Consider the following 23375-nt stretch of genomic DNA (forward strand, 5'->3'; position numbering starts at 1 on the left):
AAACTCTCAAATGAATGATCCAAATTGTACTCCAAAGTAAAGCACCAATCCATGTACGTTACCGCCCCCTTGTGGAATTGAAGAGGTACACAGTGGCTGAGTAAAGAGGGGCTGAGACTGACACACAAGACTCTGCAACACATGCCACCCATATGGGTGGGAGAGAATTTCTGTGCAAGACTTTCATATACAGCAGGTGTACACCTCTTGGAAGAAAAAAATAACTACCAAAATAAATATATCAGTTCAGCCATTAAAGCAGACTTCCTTTTCAGTCACAAAAGATATTAGCTATTTGATGACGTAATCAGCAGTGAATCTTTAGAATACTGATAAGGAAAAAAAAAAATGCCCACATTTTGTGTAAAATGTAAATAGTGCTCTGGTAGGTTTCATGGGTCACCATGTACTACATCCCAAGCCTTGTTATTACAGACAACAACCGGAAACTTAAAATAATTTTGGTCACTCAAAAAGAAGGCACAACCTGTCAGAAATCCAGTTGGTTGATTTATGATATGATCAAGTAGAAAATTTATGGGTGCTGTTACGATGTGTGGCCTCCAAGCCATGCCGTTTTCACTGGTATGGGTCCAAGCCTAAGACAATCTATTCACTTTGGTCCCAAGCAGAAAAATAACTCCTCTCCTCTATATCTACAGCTCCTTTCAATTATTTTGAATATGATAAATATGAAAAAGTACTCTGTTAAACATGAATAAATTTTTAAAAATCTAAGTCATTACAGTAGATACATGAAGAATAACACAGAGAAGGATAACTGGTGACTTTATTCAAAAATATGTACAAAACAACTTCTAGACAAGAAAAGAATCATTTAAAAACATTTCTCTTCGTTTTTTTCATCACTGTGTTCATTCGCCATTCTCAGTAGGGCTTTCCTGGTTGTTGTCATCATTGTCTGATTTCTCATCATCTAGAAAAGATAAGAATCGATTTTATCATTACATTACAAGCTCCGTGCCACTAATATCAATATAATCCATTTTTATGATGTTGCTTTAGGAGTTTGTGTTGGATTAGAATTTATTTTTAAAAATTTCCTTCTTTAATCCAAACAAAGATAAAGACCAATCAGCCTATCTTTTACCTTTTTGACAGTTTTTATTTCTCTTTTGATATTTTAGTGAGGATCATATGACTGTGGTGGTGCGTGCAACATTAATGTTTAACAACAAAGGGAGTCACAATGTTAGAGACTAAAATGACACCGCAGCATTCCCCTTAGCTGCTGAAAAATCTCTGAACATGTGAACACATGCCTCCACCAAAAGCCAATCAAGGAATTGGTCAAGAGCGAGATTCAAAAAGGTCTCACTTGTGCGACAGTGCTGACCGAAGGGCATTAGCCATCTGCTGGTGTAAAACTCCACCCAAAGTACTAGGCTTATGTATGAAATAAATTCAGAAGGTTGAAAATCTAAGACAATTTCTCTATGATTTTAGTTTATTTTAACTAAATTGTAAAACTGTTTAATTGTAATCTTGCAATACAGTGTCACTTAACATTTTTTGTAAAGCCTTATTTTGATTTTATTTCAGTTGATTTTTTTTTTTCCCACACCTGGTTTTCAATATTTTGTTGGGTTTTGTTGATGCTAATAACCTTGGGGCAAATATGGTAGCCTTGGTTTACTCACTCTCAAGTGTCTGCTGTAGTTCCTGGATGGTACTGAGCAGCACATGGAACTGCTTCTTCCTCAACTCCAACTGAGGGGGAAATAAAATACGTAGATTACAAACTGACGACATTTAAGGACGGCCAAAAAAGGATCATGAATATATCTGGCTTTACCTTCGCATCTACATTTTCCTTGATGTGGGACAGCTGCTGGAGTTCTTTGTCAAGTGCCTCTAATTGCCTGCAGGGGAAACGTATAAACGAGAGAAACAACAGGATAAGCCATCATTCTCAAGACGTTCAAGATTTGGGGATGAAACACGAGGTCAACTCACTTTAGTGTTTCATGCCGGTCTGGATGTTGCTGGATAACCTTGGCCAGCGCATCATACTCTGCAAAACAAAACAGAAAGCAGATGCTAGTGAGGACAAAAAGTAGGATAAGCAGCAATACAAGACAGCTGTAAATATTGTTCAATATTTTAAATAAAGGATTCTGCAGTTATTTCTTTCTCATCCTTATTGCCACTAATTGTTTTCATTAGTAGTGACAAGACTGGTGACACATACCAGTCAACTTTCAGAAACTGAATCATTACTACTCTCAGGAAAAACAAAACAAAAGCAGTGAAGCAATGATTTCTCTTTGGTTAACTCAAACAAGCATATGGACTAATTCTGATTTGCCTTTACCATTTTGCAATTATAGAGACTCTAGTAAATGTGCTCACCCTCCATAAATGCTATCACCACAGCAAGCGATGTCTTTCTCAGTTCGCAATAAAATTAGACTTAAACTAATGAATGAAACTCTGTTGACCACATCTGTTGTAGGATATTAAGATAGAGTTTGATAAATTACAATTAAGATTATAGCCCCTGAAATAACACATAATAACCTACATAAGCATTGCTTTAGATATTTACTTTATTGTCTTCCGTGGTGAAGTTTGCGTTCTGACATTAAAACTGTTGAATTAAATGTATTTCACCTTTACATAGCTCCAATGATGCCACTAAAGAACAACTGGTCTTTTAAATATTAAAACAAAACAAAAAAAAAACATGCAAAAAAGTGAATCTCTGGTAAATACCTGAGAGGGATTTTTTTAAGACTTTGGAGCCCGGCATACATGCTTACCTTGACGATTCTTGCGTATTCTCTTTGCCCTCTGGATTTCTTTTTTGCATTCTGATATCTTCTCATGTGCAGATGTGATATTTTGCTCTAAAACAGGGAAAGCAAAGTGATGAAAAATTTAGGTCCTCTTTGCTGCAGCTTGATAACAGACAGCTTGTGTGACTCAAGTTATGGATTAAAAAAAAAAAAAGGAATAACAGATATTTGACAAATGCTCATATGAAACTGAAATATATCTGAATAATTCATTCAAATGTTAATGTTGCATGCATGCTGCTAATACACAGTGTGAGTTGTTTTGGTGTTTTAACACAAATTCATGACATTGGGTGAATTAATATGGTCCCCTATGCATTATCATTGCTACTGCTAATGCTCTAAGATTGGAAAAGAACTCCCATTAAAATGCTTCCAGTTGTTCATAACATTGCAAAGAACTTAGTAAAGCGGTTCGATAACTTTTTTACACTGTGCTTTGCTTGGGTGGGGTTGTATTTAGGAGGACAAAACCAGGATAAACAAATAAATTAAGTGAGTAACTTCTGTTATTGGCCTGAACCCAGATTAACCAGGGGTTACTTTAAAAAAAAAAAAAAAAAAAAAAAAAGTAAATAAATTTAAAAATAAATAAATACATAAATAAATAAAAATAACAGGTGGAGGCCATCCTTTACACTGCATTTCTAATGATTTTAAAAATTCTTCTAGTGACTTAACGGTGATGCCTCTGTTTTCTACAGATAGACTTGGGATGTCCTGTAGTTTGCAGTTAATTTCCTTAATGGACGTCCGAAGTCGCCTTGAGATAATGTGGGCTGAGCTTGACTGGACTATATCTGCCCTTGGTTTCTGCTTTACTGTACTTGTGCTGTAGTTGATTTATTGTACTGTTCTAGACTTAACTTCTCGATGCTCTTTTTAATGACAGATGCCACTGTACAAAGGTGATACACATGTGCATGCATGGATAATTTTGAATGTATAGAAAATAATACATTACAAGCCATGGGCCTATGTGTATGTTTCAAGGAAACACAGGAAATAAATGGAAGAGGTAATGGCTTTAATAAAATTCTCAGAACACACCTATATTTGCGTAGATTTTCTCATAGTTCTCCATTTCCCGAAGGTTCATGTCATAAACCATCAGCGTCTTCCCCATGGAGAATTCACACTGGGCCAGCGTGCCCAGCATCCTCTGGTATTGTGTGAATCTAAACAGGATTGGAGGGCAGCTTGTAAGCCAAAGCAAATCTCTACCAAGGATTTAGGTGTGTACCTGCTATCTTGATTCTCAAATCACTGCACTGGCTTTCTGTGTGTCAAAGAATAGACTTTAAAATCGTACAACTTGTCTGCAAAGCACTAAATGGTCTTGGGCCTGGATACATCTCTGATTTACTGGTATCTTACGAGGCATTTAGGCCCCTCAGGTCATCTGGGAGAATCAAAACCAAACAGGGTGAAGCAGCTTTTAGTTACTATGCTCCCAACCTGTGGATTTTGCTTCCTAAATACCTGAGGACCCTTAGCTCATTTAAATCAGGGCTTAAAACATTACTGTTTGCTGCAGCTTACCAATAAAACACATACATCACCACCTTATAAGCATGAAGCATTTTGTGCTTGTTCTTGTTTTGTTTCTGCTTTTGTCATTTTTAAACCTTTCTTGCCTTGATTTAAAAAAAAAAAAAAAAAAAATTCTTCTGCTTTTATTGAGTTTAAAGGCCACTCACACTGGCAAGTTTGATCCGCGCCCAAGCACGATTGCCCTTAAAATCCGGATTCTTTGACCAGTGTGATCGCTCCGTATCGTGCTTGAATACAGTACACTTCCCCCGCTCTGGCACGGTTGGAGGAGGTGTGCTTCAGCGCGGTACGGGCGCGTACACGAGCACATGCACGGTCACGCACGCAGTGCGCGGACGTAAATCATGCAACTTTCCTCCTGCCTCTGCAAAATTGTTTAATGTGCGCAGCGCGATTACCGGCGAATGGCCGCGTTGCGCAATCAATAATCAACCATGTTGTCTGTGTCGCTGTCCGTTGTGCTGCTGCAACCGCGTATAAACAAAAGTCGGTTTATAATGAAAGTACAGCAGTCTGTGTGCGGAGATCCGGCAGACCTGGTGCTGGCCGGCACCGGGTCGGCGCCGGCCGTCACTGGCCGCGCACCGCGCGGTGTGCGGCCACCCGGTCACCCGGTCTGCCGGATCTGACAGGTGCCGCTCCGGCTGTCAGGTGGACGCTTTCTGAAGGAGGAAGTTTCCTCCAAAACTGTCAAGGTAAATAAACATCCCATGTCTGATTAAAAGGACCAAAAACGTTTTTTAATTAAAAGGAAGACATGATGAATGTATTTGAACTATACTGATTTATAATGACGTCGGGCCATGCCTGTTGTCGTATTTCAACGTGATGACGTGCACAGCAGGGGCAATCGTGCTTGGGCGCGTTTGGGAAAAAGGTAATGTGAGTGCAGGCCAGCCGGGGACTGGGGAGGGGGGGATTTTGGCTTTAGCACGATACGGACTCAAACTTGCCAATGTGAGTGGGCCCTTAATGTTTGCTCGATGTTTCATTTCTCTTAATGTATTTCCATGCCTCTGCAAAGCACTTTGAATTGCTTTGTGCGTCAATGGTGCTATACACATAACCTTGCCTTGAAAAAAAAAAAAGGGTGCTTTGGGAGAAAAAAAAGCAGAATAGCAGACAAAAGTCTAACTCTAAAGGCGCTCATTGAACATACCCTTCCTCCGGGGTGCCGGGCGAGTTGCACCATTTGGTGAAACTCTTCAGAAGCACATTGATGCGGCGGTCATCTCCAGCTCCGTCTCCATCGATTAGCAGACGTTTCCGAATAACTTCATCTACAATAACACCAACAAAGACATCAAAGCTGACTTTTAAGGCGCAACAATGGGGGAAACAAGAACCGACAAGAGCGCTAACGTTAGCTAACATGAGCTAACATGGCTTCTTTATGTTACGGATAGCCGCTACGGAAGCTAGCTGGCTGAGATATACACGTACTACTCGGTTTTTCATGACAATACAGTGCGATGGGTCATGCTAGCTTGGGCGCATTTTGTTATTCACAGTAAATTATGGAGAATTTACATCATTTAGTTATCCATATCGTGTACCTACCATCTGTAACAGCCCCCATGTTCGCTAGTAGCAGTGCGTCCCAATAAACTTTATTGCTACAACTGGAAGTGCACACGGCGCCCCGCCCCTAGGAACGGACAGCTCTGATTGGTCAAAAAGGCAAACACGTTTTTTAATTTGACAGCAAAGCGACGTGCCCCACGTCATCTATCCATTTAGTTTAACTAAGGAGAGATTTCATATATATGTTTTATTATTTTGACAGTGTATACAGTTCACGTCGTCAGACCGTTGGATTGCCGTTACTCATCACAGCGGTGCATGCGCCCTGGCGCCGTGACGTCTTTGTCCCAGAATGCAGTCTGGTAAACAGACATGGAAGCACCAGGTGAAGACCTCCACAGCCACTGAGCACTGCATTCGCTCTTTTTCACGATCTTCTTTCTTCTTTACCCACCGCATCCAGCAGATTCGTGTCTGTCTGGTGTCACTTTTGCATCCACAGCGCCCAGAGCCTCGGTAAGAGTGAAGTTGTTGTTGATCCATGGCGGCTGTTAATGACTTATGTTGTGCTGCCAGGATTTTGCCAGCTTTATCGCTAACGCTAGTCATGGCTGGCCAGGAGAAGCCTGAGCTAGCAAGCTAATTTAGCCACTCCTCTCAAGTAGTACTAGTCAGAGACCCAGCAACATTTTGCTCACAGCAGAAGGAGCCTGTTTTCATGGCACAAGTCCCAATGAGTAAATTATTATTTCCGTATTCATATTGCTTGGTTTATGTTTAGCCATTTCCCATAATGTATTAATATTCTTCTTTGTGTTAGCGCATTGTATAAGTTACTGAAAAGCTAGCCTTTAAACTGCTGGCTGTTGCTGGTCTTTCGGCTAATGTTAGCTTGCTAGCTAAATTAGCTGACCTGTCAGGCACTACATTTGATGTCAGGATTTAACATGCACACAGACCTTTCCACAGAAATGTCCCTTTTGCCTTTCCTCTTTTTTTCTCATAACACATTTAATTCAACTGTGTTTGTACACATAGTAAGAGCTCAAAACAGTGATTTAAAATGTAGGTTAAATGCTGAATACTGGCAAGATCAGCCCAGATCTATAAACAGCACAGATCAATGTTATGGTGTTAGGCCACAATGTCTTTTGCATCTCCTGTTGGGTTTTGCATGATGTTTTCTGTTTACACAGTTGGCTCAGCTTATTATCTTTCCTTAATAATAAGGACAGGCAAACCTTTTGTCCCTATCTGAGATACTACAGACTCAACGAGAATCCCAACACCCCTGTGAAAATTAGAGTTTTGTAACACAGGGCCCTGCCTGTCTCTGACTCCAGGTCAGGAAACAACATTTTTATCTATCAGCCATGATGGATGTTACTTCCCATTGTTAACTAGGTCAACTAGGTACACCCAGTATTACCAGCCAACTAGATTTTTAGAACAGAATACTGCCTCAAAATAATGACTGATACCTGCCTTCTACAGCAGGCGATAAAATAGAAAGTCTTAAAGTCAGATTCCTGAGCTGTTGGCTGTTGCTTATTAGTGATTTAGTACATAAACATTTGATTTCTTGAGCTCTATGACTAGGACTTGTATTCCAATATCTGAAAGGGTGAAGGTAAATGAGCATCATTAACAAGTCCATGAGGACTGTGCAGATTTTTCAAGCTCTTCATGTAGGCCCTCTTTGTCCATGTACATTATCTTTACCCATATTTTGTTTCTTTTGCTTATCAAGGTGCACTATATTACAGCGGTGAAATTTATCTGTAGATATAATTACTTACCCCTCCCAAAATGCTTCAAAACATTCCTCCATTCTTTTTATTTGTCATACAGTTCTGAATTGAAATGCAGAGCTCAGGATAGTTCAGTTCATTGTGTAACACGGGTTGTTTTTGCTTCTAATTCTCTCATTCCCCCCTTTCATAACCATAAAAAAATGCTCAAGCACCACAACAAAATCCACAAGGGCTCGTGAGGAGTTTTCTGAGTTGATAAGCTAAACTATGAAGATGTGGATGTAGTGCTTGAGCTGGCCACTAACTTTTCAGATTAGGTCTTAATTTGATGCACATGTAAATATTATACAACCTCACTGAGAAATGTGGGGAAACAGATGAATTATGAATGACAAGATTAATTATTTAACTGTCCTATTTAGACTGTCTTATGAAATCTGTTGAAGTGTTGTAAGTCTATACCGTCACACTTATGGCAATGGACACATTTGTAGTAACTGATTTAGTCCTCATACCAACACCTATTGAGGGAATTCCTCTGCATACCAATCACTTGGCTCCAGGAAGCTCTGTCTTTATGGCATAATGGCTTTGCATTCCCCAAGGCTTTGGGCTAACCTAATGCAAACAACCAGTTAACTCTCGGCATAAGAAGCTGTCTTTTGCGTTGAAAATATAAAAGTTAAAAAAAAAAAAAAAAACTCAAATTGAACATGACTGAATTTGGTCCTAGGGTGTCTGTAATGCAGTATAGTAACAGTAACAGTTTACCCTAACTACCAAACTTTTGATAACTTTTAAAAATATTATCTCTCAAATATACACACAGCTAAACAGTATGCTGTTCTAATAAACCCAACAATTCTCTGAATTTGTCTGAAGATACCAAAGAATAGTGAAAAGGGTAAATGTTTTCACTGTTGTTGTTGTTCTCCCCCCTCCCAAGGATTACTGTGGTGCTGGGGAGAGTGGTTAACAGGGGATAGTGCTTATTGGATTGGATTACTGTAGTGGTGAAGAACTCCATAAGTAGCGAGCAGAAACCCAGATCCTCCATGAGAAGGCCATTTAACTTCCACACAGATCGGCGTGTAATTCCCTAACCTCTGATTAGCTCTGTCAAGACAAAGGAAAACACAGACATATCTTGCCTCAATTTCTATGTGTGTATGTGGCGTGTGTTGTATATGTTTGTGTGTCCAGATTCCCTCTCCAGCTTGTGTGGCAGCCAGTGATCACCCAAACTGATGAGGATCGGCTGATTGAGTTAAAACAGGTTTCCTTTATCACAGTTGACAAGGTAAGGTCTGACTGTTTAAGTACAGCAACTCACTATGGCATTGTTATAGCATTTCTTTATTGCTGTACATATTGCAGTGCTATTTGACTTGGGTGCAGAATTAGATTTTGGTGATCACATTTCTCCGCATGCTCATGAACAGTCAGGCATTTACAGGTGTTGCCTGGGTTACTCACAATGATATGAACTTACACTACTTGCTTTTTGTTTGTACTACAATTTTATTCTAAATATATATATATATATATATATATATATATATATATATATATATGTGTGTGTATTTATATACAGTCCTTAGTAGGGTAACTAGAAAGTTTTTTCCCCTAGCTGTTAATATCATAGTCATGTTTAGATGAGTGTGCTGGAAAACTAAAATGTTAAACAGCTTAGATTTAACAATTGTCATTCCGTTATAAGTGTATATATGAATTTGATACTTTTTTCCATCATTGCTCCTGCACTTCATATTTACTTCCCTCGCTGTTCTTACACATTCAAGAAATGTTGAAGGAAATGGAAGTATAGGATTTTGTTGCTTCACCTTGAAAGCATTCTTTGTGTGTTTTACTCATTGGGATGGTCACATCCAAAATCATTTGTATTTATGAATTTAAAATCAACCATAAGCAAACTGCAGCAGGTATTTGCAGCGGCCTGCTAACATCAGTAGATTTGCTGCTACGTTTACTGTTTGTGCTGACACACTTCCACACTTTGTGATGCCAGGTAGGAGAGATCATAGCCAACCAAAAAAAAAAAAAATCCCACATATCCTACTTGTAATTACCACTAGGACGTTGACCTGAAAGCTTTTACACAGTCAGCAGTTCATATTTACAGAACATCCGATGAATGCAGCATTAACAGTCCACTTGCCTATGAATAGCATATCTATGTGCAAGTTTCAGGCATTGGTTAATCACACATTGCATATTTTAATGTCCCATTGCTGTGTAAGTATTATTCTGATAGATAGATAGATAGATAGATAGATTTACTTTACTGAGGCACTTTTTAGATTCCACATTGGCCACATGTGCATTGGAACAACAGGATCAGTGGATTTGGGTGAATGAAAGGTCACACTGATTGTAACAATGACGCTTATGTTTTGTTTGTTTGTTTTTGATTCAATTATGAGTTATCACTATATCACTAAGGAAATCCTGCACAGAGTCTCTTTTAAGGCTCCTGGTTTGGGGTGCATTTACAAAACGACCATGGTTACAATCACCTCTCAGACCCAAAGTCATTGCCACTCATAGATAGAATAATTTCCAGGTGTTGTAAATGCAGTGGTATTCTAATGGAAGTTAATAATAGACTAATACTAGATAGAGAGATATAATTAGCCCACTAACAACCAGCACAAAAGGGTATCACCCACAGGTCCTTAGATCATTTGGGGCGGTGGCTTGCTGGGCATGTGCAGGATACACATTACAGTGAAAAAACACTGTACATGCATCATATAACTGCTGTTAACGCTTTGTGTGACTTTGGGAAAGCTATTTGTTGCGGACCTGTCAGATGTTGTGTTGGGCCGCTACAACAGATAAATCGAAGTGTGGGAAACATTAATGAATATTTAACATGTTGCACTATTGTGCACACCACCCACTGATTGTAGAAGTGACATTTTAAATTCCATCAGAGTATGACACTTTAGGGGCCACTTTGCCCACATGTAAGTGGCTCATTAGTTTCTGAACGTAATATAAACTTTAAATTAAGACAGATGAGAGGAACAGTGTGTAGCTGCAGTCAGCTGTGGATTGGATTGTAGGGACAATCTCAGTCATGATCATGACAGAAAATCATAGGCCTTCTTTCTTATGGCTAATGCATCTTTCAGATATTAAAAGGCATCATAAATTGCAGCACGGATGCCTTCAAGAGGATGCTAATAAAACTTTATTGTTTGTATTTTGTATTTCAAAGATAAATTTACAAAGTGCTTAACGGCAGTATTGACAAAAATATTCATAACATAAGCAAGTCTGCGAGAGTGAGTTTCCATTTGGCTCTTAAAAACAAATCCAAAGTTAAGGTTGATAGAGAGCAAGCTCTCTTTTTCAAAAGCGCCCTGTCTACAGGAATACATAACAAGCACAAATACATAGTAAGATTTAAAATGTAGAAATGCAGCCAGGTAAGGGCAATCTCACAAATAACATATAACAAATTAGAACAAATCAAGTGGACACATAAGCATTCATATTGTAAAATGTCAGACTTAGGAGCCTCAAGGTGGCAGAAAGGAATCAGCCTGTCAAGTTTTGTCTGTTTCAGCAAAATGTTCCACTTGTGTGGGGCATAATAATTGAAGGCTGAGTTTCCGACCTCAGTGTTTATCTGATGATTTTCAATTACTAGGTAATACCGGGACCGAGTAGGGTGCACAGTTTATCTGAACTCTAGAAGACCAGTCAGGTAGCCAGGATGTTTGTTCAGCAGAGCTTTATAAATGAACAAAATGCATAGCTGTTCTTGTCTCATGTCCAGGGGAGGCCACCCAGCCTTTTGATAGAAAATGCAGTGATGGGCGGGAGAGTGAACCCCAGTTATAAATCTAAAGGCCGACTGATACAGCGCAACCAGAGGTTTTTACATGGAGGCAGTGGTGTGCATTTAAAGAACATTATAATCTAAACAATTTGCTTTCTACAGTTCTGTGGAAAACAAGCTTTATTATCTGTAGAAAATGCCAGTTTTGCTTTTAGTGACTTAGTCAGGTCAACAGTATGTTTTTTTGAAGGACAATTTGTCATCCAGCCAAAAACCAAGATGCTTGTATATAGAAAATCTTTTAGTTGGAGTTCTATTAATAGTAGTAACCTTCACTTCATTGCCACTGTTGGCTAAATTTTTTGAAAACACTATGAATGTATTTTCTCAGGCAAATGGTATAAAGTTTAGGGGTCCAGACTGCAAAGACTCAGTCACCTTTAATCAAATTGCCAGCTGATCTAAAATGATGCCTCTGTACATAGGGAGATGATAGAAAACAATAAGCTGAAGTCAAGTTATGTTTTGCTTAGAAATCAGACAACAAAACAGCACTATCAGTACTAAATCTAACTGGAAGACAATGTAATGCAACTAAAATGGGGACTAATATTTTTTTAGTTTCCCTTTTCTTTTAGTTCCCATCAAAAGTTTGGCTGCTGTGTTTTGAAGAAGTTTCAGACAAGATACAGTTTTCAGGTTGAGGCAAGAATATAGAGAATTACAGTAATCAATGCAAGATGAGGTGAAGGCATGAATTACTTTTGCCAGTTTAGTAGTGGAAAGAAATAATCTAATTTTAGAAACATTTCTGAATTAATAGAGACTGAACAACTGTCTTTAATCACCAACGTCTGAAATGACTTTTAAAACAGCAGCAGCTAATGTAACAAGGCTAAAATGGAGGTTATGGGATCATGCTTTCAGATTGAGGTTAAAAGCCACCTGCAATTCAGGGCAGATGGTGAAACACAACTCTTCATTTTGGCTGTTTGTTAATTGGGGGGGGGGGGGGGGGGGGGGGGGGGGACAGAACAAGACAAGCTTTTTAACTTTAATTTATAAATTTGGTGCAGGGTCAGAGACAAAGCCATGGTTCCTAACTTTACATTTGAAGTTAGAAACAAGGGCACTGTCATTCTGGGCTGTTGCATGGTAGGAATTAAACAGGAAAAAAAAGATTGCCTTTTACCAGTGCAGTTCTCAGGCACCCAGACATTTGATATAAGAAAAAAATGTCTTTGAGCCTGCTTAAACTTGCTTTGTAATTCTACCAAACTGATTGGTGTATGTTTGGAGTTTAAGGTGATCCAAGATAGAAATGAATGAATGAATCATCAGGTGGATCATTCCATGTACTCATTCATGTGAAATACCATAGTACTGATAAAGGTATGACTAGAGATACTAAATCTCATTTGAATGTCGGGTCAATCAATGTATTACTGTGTATTTTCACTGTCAGGCAATTCACATATATTGTCACTGAGACAGGCCTATGTTGCCTCAGCCTATTCACCAACTTTCTCAGCAGGAACCTGCACTGTTTCTTGCCTCTAAATTGTAATGCTGTGGCAAGATAACGTGAAGATTCTTGATATTCACAATTTTCTAGCCTACAGTATAAATAAAATAGTAGCTTTTCAGGGGTTTATCAGTACATATGCACAAACAAAATCTCAATTTGAAAGTGAAAGTAAAGACTACTGGGATGTTACACAACAGTTCATTAAACCATCTGACAGATTTTTGCAAATAAAGGTTACACCCCTGCGCACCATCCACACTATAACATTTTATTTATGCAACGTTTCAGTGCACTGACCTTCCTCAGGCGTGTGGGGACTGACATCAAAAGATTGACATTATGTGCACAGTCAGAACATGCTTCATTTACAATGGTATTACTCAACCAACATTTGCAAGTCTGCTTATTTATCAGTGAATATGAATTTGTTGGTATAATGTGCATTCATTCAAGGATGCTTAATTACTGTATTGCCACCATAATGCACCCCTAAAGCCTGAAGATATGGTCAACAACATTTTTTTTTATTAATTTTTTTGACCTATGTTTTAGTGTTATGCCCATAGACCCGAGAGTTTGTGCTTACATGGCCGATGATGATATCTCACATATTAGATTTTGTGTGGAAATATGCATTTGGAAAGTGCGTGAGAAGCTGCATGGTTTCCCCTCTGTGTCATCTCAGTATCTGTGATAAGCATGCATACATAAGCATGGGGAAGCCCACATTCATGCTCCCACTAATGCCACAGCAACACAGCTGTGTTAGTAAGCTTGCACTGACAGTCATCCCCTTTTTATTATTAGTGCTGTGCTCATCGAGAGGCACATTCAGATCAGCCAGTCAGGACTGAGACCCCTCACTTTTGTGCAGCACTTGAAGACATCTATATCAAGTGTTTTATTGGGCAGGCTGAAGAGAAGTAGTTGTGTTATAGCAAAAATTTAAAGTAATGAATTTCATCATCTTGGCTATGGAGTTTGTTTTATTTTTAAATGACGTCACGGGAGAACCATGCTCACAGACTGCTGCTGCATCATAGGTATTATGCATTTTTATGTTGTTTTTTTTAATTAATTAATTTATTTATTCATTTATTTATTTATTTATTATCTGATATAGCATGTCATAGTAATAATAATGTAATAAATTATAAGCTATGTTTCTAACGTTTGCCAGCAAGATAAGTTGCCACACATCTCTATGATCCTATAGAAAAGATGAAAGGTACTAATGAACTTTGAATCCATAGAGTCGAGATTAGTTAATTCTGTATAAGTCATGTACAGGGTGCGCACGTGTCCGTCAAGTGGCCACGCATTGAGATGAAGGTTGTTTTTTTTTTTTTGTTTGTTTTGTTTTGTCCACCCCCACCCCCCTAATGTTTATGTTTTTATTTATAATCTTTGAAGAGATCAATTGCTGGTGGTGGGGGGGGTGAAACGACATGCGTTTGCCCGTGTCAATCAATGGAGGAGTCCTCCTATCCCGAGCGCGAGCAACGGCTGACTCCTGTTTTGTTACATTGTAGCGGAAAGAATGTCGGAAAGGGCCGAGGATGACGTCAGGGGGGAGCAGCGCCGAGCGGCCAGGCAGCAGCTGAAGCAGCAGCAGATCCAGCGGGGAGAAGGCTCCACAGCAATGGCGACTGTTGCGGAGCGGAGATCCCTGCCTAGTCCAGAAATAATGCTGGGACAGCCTTGGAGCAACTGGGTCGACGCTGCCAAACTCCACGGCAACGACGGTGAGTGCCCTGGCGTCCCGAATGTGCGTGTAGAAGCGAGGTATAGCGCGGCAGTTGCCAGTCTTTTTTTGGCCGATTGCATGCAGTTTTTGGGGGAATATGAAGAAACGCTACTGGTAGCAACAGCACGGGCAGGCAAGCAAGTGCAACTATTTATTTGTCTGTGTGTCGGATCGCCTCGTTTTCAGGTGCTGAATCGGAGGAAAGTTTCAAAGACTTCGGGAAAAATCGAGAAGCCATGCGTTTGTGCAGAGAAGGTGAGTGTTTTTTTCTTTCTGGCCAAAGGTGTATTTTGGTTCTGGGGGGGTTGCACACATACATTACACACACACACACACACACACACACACACACACACACACACACACACACACACACACACACACACACGGATTCACACACTTAACATGCGTCGGTCGGCCAAAATGTAAGCTCACTGTAAATCAAGCGCATCGTGTATCGACTTGACAGCGGGGCATAATCAATGAAACACGAGTCTATTATTCATTTGTTAGTTGACATTTTGGTCTATCCGTAAAATAACTTCACGGGCAACAACAACTTAGACTCGCTGTAGTTGAGTGTAGGCCCAAATGTAGTAATAACATTGTACTATTCTGTTTTATGTGACTGGCCTTCTGTGCAGTTCCTGTTTTAAGGTGTTCTTGACAGCATCCTCATTTCAACCATTTTAAACGTGAAACCTCCTCCACCATATTCCATGTGTCTCACCCTACCTTAGGGAACATCACGTGTTTATGTTACCTTTTGAAAAGGTGATTGACGGTATGAGATAGGAAGAGGGGTGGCTAGGATTTCTCCATTCAAAAAAAAAAAAAAAAAAAAAAAAAAAAAAGAGCCCTGCTGGAAGTATTGCTGGGAAAATCCAGATTGTGATTTTAAGTCGCTTTTATGTCATTGAATTAGATGAGAGGAGGTCATGGTATAACATTCCCAATTCTCACATTTCTTCCCTGCTTCCAGAGCATAAAATACCCCCAGCAGTGATGGTTTCAGCAGATTTTTTTTTTTTTTTTTTTTTGTAAAATCTGAAGCCCAAAATGAAGAACAAAAATAACTGCAACTAAAACCTAAAATGGCTCAAGTTAAGGTAACCGTTTGAGTCAGTGTGGTTTGCACTCTGCTGTGAATCATGCAGATCTTAGCTCAAATGTAAACACTCATACTGTCACAGAGGGTAAGAAAAATTAGTCACAAGGTATTGGTAATAAGGTATTTTTCTGCTTTTAATTATGATCTACTAGAATGTTAAATCTGTGACTTATTCCAGCGTTTTTGTCAAAAATTAAGACTGAGACTCAGTCCAGCTAATGACGTTTTGGAGATCATTGCTTATTCATGCTGTAATAGACGGTAACAGAGGGTGGGACAGCCAAGATAGAACGAAGAGAAAGGAAGCTCATGGCGTGTAGTTTCAGAGCCACAGAAATGATTTTTTTTTGAGTGGTGTATATCTTATTTTTGGAATTGCCTCACGTAAGGTTAGCTGATTTATTCGTACCTGACATAGGCAGGCTTAGATATGCTTCCCATAAAACTAAGCTGTTTCAACAATGAAACATGATCCTGTTGAATTACTAATCTGCAGTCGTGCTCTGATTTTCAGGCTCATAGGGCCTACCAGACTTAAAGGTTGACCAGAGACAAAACCGATTTGCAGTCAACATCATTTGAAGGAAAGAGCTGAGGACAAACTAGTTGACTGTGTACGAAATTAGATGGTTTCGATTAATGTATGAATGAATAAGGAATAAATAATACTGCTTTCCAGCAGTGATTGGAAACAGTGAATATAGTTTGAAGCCTCGCTGATGTAATGCAAAACACATTCAGTCCACAGAGGAGGCATTTTAAAAGTAGACACCAAAAGAAGTAGTACATTTAAATTTTACATTTTAGGCGTTTAGGTAACACCCTTATCCAGAGCATCTTGCATTGAATTTAGAGGGAGGTTTCAACGTCCTGCTCAAGAACACCTAAAAACTGCATATAAAATATATGACCTTTATGTTATAGGACGGTGCCCATATCTACTAGGGCACTCTTCTTAAGGTGTTTTTGTTTTTTTGAGCTGTATCTCATAATATATTCTAGGTGGACTAGATTTGAGTGAAAAGGCCTAGAATCTTATTCTTCAACATATGTCCTGTCCCAAAATCTGTGTTGCAGTAAAAAGAAATGACACTAACCAGTAGGGCCGCCCCTGAGCAGTGTGGCTGCAGCATACTTGCTACATATGAGGATAGGCTGGTAAGAGGGCTGCGAGGTGTGAAAAGGCGTCAAAAACGGCACATTGCTGTCACGTGTTTTTTTGCACGCACTGTGCTTGCTCAACAGATGTTTTGATACATTGCTAGTGTTATATCCCTACCTCCAACTTTGCAAGGGTTATAGTGCACTTATGAGCACTTTCGTCTCAGGTAAAATGTACCCAAACTTAAGAACGTTTAGTTCTCTCCGCCATGACCTCTGTGTCTCTGCTGGTCTGACTGTGCACAGCGCCGGTGTGGGTGTGTGCTTGTCAGTATTGCTGGATTGGTTTGATGTTTTCCAGCTCAACCATAGCTCAAAATCTGGTCAAACTGATTAAAAAAAATGGTCAGATATTGTCAACAATAAACAATACAAATTAATTCATAAACAAAAGTGACAGTGACTCTTCAGTACATCATAATCAAACAACAATTTAAATTCACAAGATAGGATGCAACAGAATACATTGTACAATGTAACGATACAACCATTTTCCATTTCTGCCCTAAGAATGAAGGGACATCTCAAATACTAAAAATGATAGGTTTTATCCAGCTTGGTTCACTTCAACACAAGCCTTGACTGTATGTGAACTTGAAGTGTACCCTCCAACACGCACGCTTGTGCACAGAGATAGAGAGAGAGAAGCCAAATAATGATAATGCTGCTCGTAACACAGCTGAGGGGTGTATTTGTGTGTTCATAGTGTATGTCGCGGGTGGATGCTGGTGGGTGCTAATGATTGAAACCCATTCAGAATGAATCAAACAAATGTAGGGAGAAAATAATTAGTTTTGTTTGTATAACTAAGGAATACAATCCATGAATATATAGTCATATATCATTTTAAATAGAATCTTACAATTTATTACAATTTTTAATGTATCTAAAACCTACCAACTCATGGCAAACATGGCCAAGTCCTGTCCACCCAAGCCTTTTTGCAAGCCTTTGTGCAACCCAAAACCACCTAGTTGGGTAGAATACCACCCAGTCTGGTAACACTGGTGGGTGGGTGTGTCGGAGGCGTGGAAATTTCTCAATTCTAAGATGCATCGCGACGTGGGTGTGGAAGATTCCACATTGATGCAGTAGCAGAGCATAATTGCTCCAAATTATAGCCCAATTTGTAAAGTTTATGTATTTAGGTGGGTCACACAGATACTGGTACTGAAAAGATGCACTTTTTTACTTTATAGACTGTTGTAGTCTGATTTTTGTTTTAAAGCACGTTATAAATACAACGGGAGTCCATATGAACTGAGACATGTGCAGTAATATTAAAAGCAGAGTATCCGATACAGATGTATTGTGTAATCGAATTGTTGACAGATGAATTCTAATCGAATCGCGAGGCCAGTGAAGATTCACACGTTTTTCACGTATGCAGGCATAGTAGTGGTAAACAACAGATATCATGTACAAGTCGTCAGCCATCTCATGATCTCATGATTGGGTTTTATGTGAATTGGCAAAGTCACACGAACAGTATTTCAACCACAGAACTTTAATGGAGTTCATGGAACTGTTTGCTGTGGTTATATGGCTAGCTCAAAATGAAATGGCATTTCGGGTTAGTTGCCACAGAAAGTGTGTCAAACTTTCTTGAGAACCAAGAAGTGCTGTGTATGCTTGCTGGAAGTAGTGAATAAGCATTAATAGTTTCCACCAGCTAGAATGCAGAACTTGCCCCCCTCACCCAATGGCTACAGTTCTTTGCATTGGCAACATTTCCCATAAAAATGGCCACCATCCTGCTATGTTGATTTTAATTGGAAAGTCTGTTCTACACCATTTCAGGTTTTATGATTTCAACCAACCATATTCTAACTAACTTTTCTGATTCAAACGCAGTCAGTAAGGCTGATTGTACTTCAGGTCATACATTTCAAAACTAAATTCCATATCACACGACGCTGTTAGCTGTTTGCTTTGTGTTTTGCTTCTTTGTGTCTTTCTGTGGCGTCTCCGCTGCTCTTGCTGCCTTGTCCAGGCGGGGTAAGCAACGCGTGACCCGCCTGATTTCGGCCTTTAAAAAGAGTGCCAACTCCGCTCACCCAGTGCGCCACCGACGTATTTCCCGTTCAAAAAGAGCAAAGCCAGAAAGAGCACCACCCTTCCCCCTGCAGACTGGAGAGCACAGAATGTATGTTAGAATGAATTAATGCTACATAAATACTGACAGCAGCACAGCTTCTCCAGGAGCCTATCAGTATTTTAGCACTGACCAAACAGGAGCTGGTACCAATTTAATACTGGTTCTCGATACTCGTCACAATTAACCAAGCAGAGGCTTTAGTTTCCATGTTGCCATAAGGTGCATATTTGACAAGTCTCTCCAGTGTTCTTTATTCTTGACTACATAATATACAGAAATCCTAATTTGGCGTCAGACTGGAACGTTTTTTAAATTTTATGTAAGCGGCATATGAAAGCTGTTTTGCGTGCAAGAATACCTTACCGCATACAGTTTCCCCTAGTTTTGTGGGTTGGAATTACTTTTTGGGTTCCTATTCAACCTGTCTGATAGTGTATTTAAAGAATAGGATTTCAGTCTGAAGTTTTATCCCCACAAGAAATGACAGTCAGGCATGCAGAGAGAGCACAAAGGCATTCAAGGGAACATATTAGGCCTAGCACATTTTGCTCAGATCACATGATCTGGGCCCACACCTGTGATGTCATCAGTGTCTGTCCAGCTTTAGAGTTTGCCATTTTTTTTCTCTCTCCATGTGCTGTTGTAAAGGAAAGGGTTACACTGCAGCCTACATGTCAGGGCACTTATCTAATGTTGCATTTGCATTGGCCAACAATGTGGCCTGTGTGCATACCGCGAGACCATTGCACAATTTCAGTAGCAAATTATTGGTGTCCCAGAGGTTCTCAATGCCAAGAAAAAAACATTCACATTTCCATACTTATGGCTGTCATGGCATGGATTAGAACAGAATATTAGTAAAATGTGACATTCATTTAAAGCTTTCTATTTTTACTTTGTAATAACAAGTAAATAATTGTGTCTGTTGGCTGAGAAAATTTGTCAGTATGCAGTATACTGGTCAGCTATGTACACTGTCTACTTTGAGGTGGCGACTGACCTAAATAGATGATGTCTCCTTCATGCTGAGCAAATGCTGATTGAAAACGGACAAGATTGTTGTTTTGCTAAGTCTAAAAGAATGTGTTCAGATGAAGGCAGAGAGACAGATTGGTCATCTTAAATTCAAGGCTGTTATATCATTGGATACAAGGGGCTCAAAGCCTTTCTCCTTCTCTTCTTCAAAACATTGTCTCTCTACGTAGCAGCCTCTTTGTATAACTTGTCTGTGTCATTGGGTTGATCAGCTCCCCTGTGCTCCTCGTGGCAGGAGCATGTGTTCATAGCATATTATTCATTCAGTCTGTCAGTATGTGTGAGTGAGTGTGTAGTGGGGGTATTACAAGTAGATGACTACAACACTGCCATGACTCACCACCAGATACCTCCCTTGGTGCAACTGCCATTCTGACACACACTTATGGCACACGCATGCACCACGCACAGAGCTCATTTAAATATGTGATTAGTGACTAATGAATTCACTTTTTGTTTTTTTGTTTTATTTATTTATTTTTTTTTAGATTTTTACAGTGGCAGGAGTCAAAGTAAGAGTAGCTGGAAAATATAGTGTCAATGTCAGTCGCAGGTCAGAGTCTGCTGGCCTGTGTATGTGTCTGTGTGTGTGTATGTATTTAGCCTGCCTGTGTGCTGCTGAGAGGCTGCTGGAGCTGCTACCACTCTGCCTAGATCATTCATCACTGCCATGGATGAGGACACTGAAATTAACTGGACTCTCATTCTCTTATTCTGTCTCATGCTCACATACTCTCTGTCTCCTTTTCCTCTAGCGCAGGTTGACTGCTTTGCTCTTGCTTTGTCTCACTGAGGCCTAGGCCCACATCTTTGCTCTATTTCTCTCCTCCTTTCTCTCTGTGTTTTCTTTATCTTACTTAAATCTTGGTTTGCTACGTTCTTGTTCTCTGTATCGTTCTCTTCCACACTGACTTCCTCTTGCCCTCTATCCTTTTCATCTGCTCCTCACCCAAGAAGAAAATGGAGAGTGAGAATAGGGCCGACACAATGGCGTTCCACCACTTTTCAAGTCAGGCTGTTTCAGCGGTACAGTCAGTGCCAGTGCGCTGAATGCAGAGTGGCGAAGCGATCCAGCCAGGCTGCTTTAGTTGAGCAACCCGTTAGGAAAACGCTCCACAGTGAACGCCACCAGCAGTTTGGGAATGAGTTCCGGTTTGACCTTGGTGTTGATCTTGCCAGGAAACGTTGGCCTGTTTGACTTCACTGTTCTTATCCCGTTTCAAGTGAAGGGATTTGGAGAACGAGGAATTTAAATTGAGAGCACTTAAGAAGTTATTAAGTCAGAAAACATGCTTGCCTCTCATAATTTGTGTTTGCTGGTGGTACAGGCGACAGGATTATGGCGAAAATAAAATGAAAACAGACCAACAGAACCACAAGTTGCCCAGAACTTTAAGGCCAGCTTCCAACTGCTGCTTTAATGGCATAAGCTTATGTGACTGGCAAGCAGTGAAGATCACCCCCCGCATCACGTTTCCACACTTGTTCTCTTTTTCAGAGAAGTCAAACCCTTAGTTATGCACATTAGCAATGTGTTTGCCCACTCAAGTTCGATATAATTTACATTTCTTTGTCTATTAAGTGAAGACATTTGCTTATCTTTGTGGCAGACCCCAATAGCTGTGAAAGTAAGTCTTTTTACTCCAAGTCTGTTGAAAGAAACACTAGTTGAGTGGCTTCCGACACTTGACACACATTAAGTAGCGTCAGGCTTGTCAATTCATCCACACAAGACTGCCAATGACCTCCCAAAGAGGGTACCCGCCAGGTAGGCCCTTTTTATATGAGCCTTGGCTAATGGCCCTCATCCCCTCCAGACTCCACCAGTGACATTTGGAGGACTCTTGACGGCCCTGGCAGAGTATGTATTGGAGAGGGACTCCACTTCTCTCCTCTTGTCCCCTCTCCTCCGCACATCTCATTACAACGCCCCAGGCAGTCTCTTAATTAGCCTCCTTAATTAGGTGGTTGCTGGTTCTCTGTGCCAGGGTAAATTTTGATCACATTCTGGTGAGAAGCGAAACTACCCTCTGATTTGCCAAGACAGGCTGGTGAGGTTTAGTTCGTACTTCCTTGATGGTTAGACACGCGGGAACCTTGGCATTCATGCTCTTCTTATAAACATCACATGCCTGAAAACGCCAGTGCTGCTCTGGCGCTGTAGGAAAATTCACCCCTTTATATCTCCCAAAAAGAAAAAAAAAAATCCTCTGTTGTCTCAGTTTATTTTTGAGAGATGCTCAGAGATGCTGTGGTGCCATCCGTGTTATTTCTGATTTCATGTGGTGCATGACCTTTTTCATAACTCAATTGCATCCGCTCACTTTGGCCACAAATGCACCATTTTGAATGCGTTTATCCTGTCACATTTTGTATGAGCAAGAGGCATTCACCAGCTTCAAGGAACTGAGGTTTCTTTGATGAGTACTGACTAGAGGTCTTCCCGAGTATAAGATTTGTGCCCAAACCAAAAAGACCCAGAAGTGTAGTACCCAATACTGAACCAGACCTGTCTTGTATTTGAAAACTGCAACCTGGACCCCTGCAGAACTGAGAAATACTGGCTCTGAACCTGGCTGGAGGACACAGACCTGATTGGCACCGATTTCACAGCTGATTGCTATCAACAGGTTAACATTCATTTCCAAATTGTCAAAACAAAACTTTGTGTCTTACCTAGTGTAACATTAGTAGCCCCAGTGGTTATTCAGTAGTTAAAATGGCTGCTAATGTTAGCATTGCTAATTTGCTATCATCTGTGCTCTCTGAGAGGAGTCTGACCTCTGCTCTCTGACCCTTTACCTCCTGACCAGGGGCGTTTGCTTGCACAGATCATATGGTACCACCTTGTGGCCACAGATGAACTTTGCAGTTCGCTCACAAATACACAGCACTTCCATCATGATCAGCGCTGTCTGATCATAGCCATGTCTTCTCAGAACCTCTCAGGTATTACACATAATGTTAAACAGACCCAGGACGCACCCAACCCAGACCTCACCGACTAATAGTGGAGACCCAGACCTCACCGACTAATAGTCGGTGAGGTCTGGGTGAGGTCTCACCGACTATATAAATCATGGGTTGGATCCATGATTTATATAGTCGGCGATTATATAAATCATGGATCCAAGCACGTATGGGTCTCTGGCCCTCAGGTTTGGGTGGATCTGTGAGGACCTCTACTACTGACTCATATGAGCTTCACCATCATAGCTGGATGAGGAGCGCAC

General features: G+C 40.2%; 2 protein-coding genes across 2 annotated transcripts in view; one reads left to right on the top strand and one right to left on the bottom strand.

Annotated features, from left to right (window-relative positions):
- Positions 1–772: 772 nt before the first annotated feature.
- On the bottom strand, positions 773–6054 carry thoc7 (THO complex 7). The gene is made up of 8 exons (XM_030051977.1): positions 5934–6054; positions 5533–5653; positions 3870–3997; positions 2784–2870; positions 1978–2035; positions 1817–1883; positions 1662–1731; positions 773–937 (listed from the first exon to the last, which is right to left on the bottom strand). The coding sequence occupies exons 1-8, from the start codon at positions 5950–5952 to the stop codon at positions 876–878; spliced, it is 612 nt and encodes a 203-aa protein (XP_029907837.1). The 5' UTR covers positions 5953–6054; the 3' UTR covers positions 773–875.
- Positions 6055–6264: 210 nt separating this feature from the next.
- The window catches only part of atxn7 (ataxin 7), a 34318-nt gene continuing 17207 nt past the window's right edge, over positions 6265–23375 (top strand). The window contains exons 1-4 of the mRNA XM_030051971.1: positions 6265–6413; positions 8855–8951; positions 14523–14735; positions 14924–14992. Of these exons, the coding sequence (XP_029907831.1) occupies positions 14531–14735; positions 14924–14992 (274 nt within the window). The 5' untranslated portion in view covers positions 6265–6413; positions 8855–8951; positions 14523–14530. The remainder of the gene's footprint in view (positions 6414–8854; positions 8952–14522; positions 14736–14923; positions 14993–23375) is intronic.

The sequence above is a fragment of the Myripristis murdjan genome, chromosome 5, assembly GCF_902150065.1.
Source record: "Myripristis murdjan chromosome 5, fMyrMur1.1, whole genome shotgun sequence".
In the NCBI taxonomy this organism is placed as follows: Eukaryota; Metazoa; Chordata; class Actinopteri; order Holocentriformes; family Holocentridae; genus Myripristis; species Myripristis murdjan.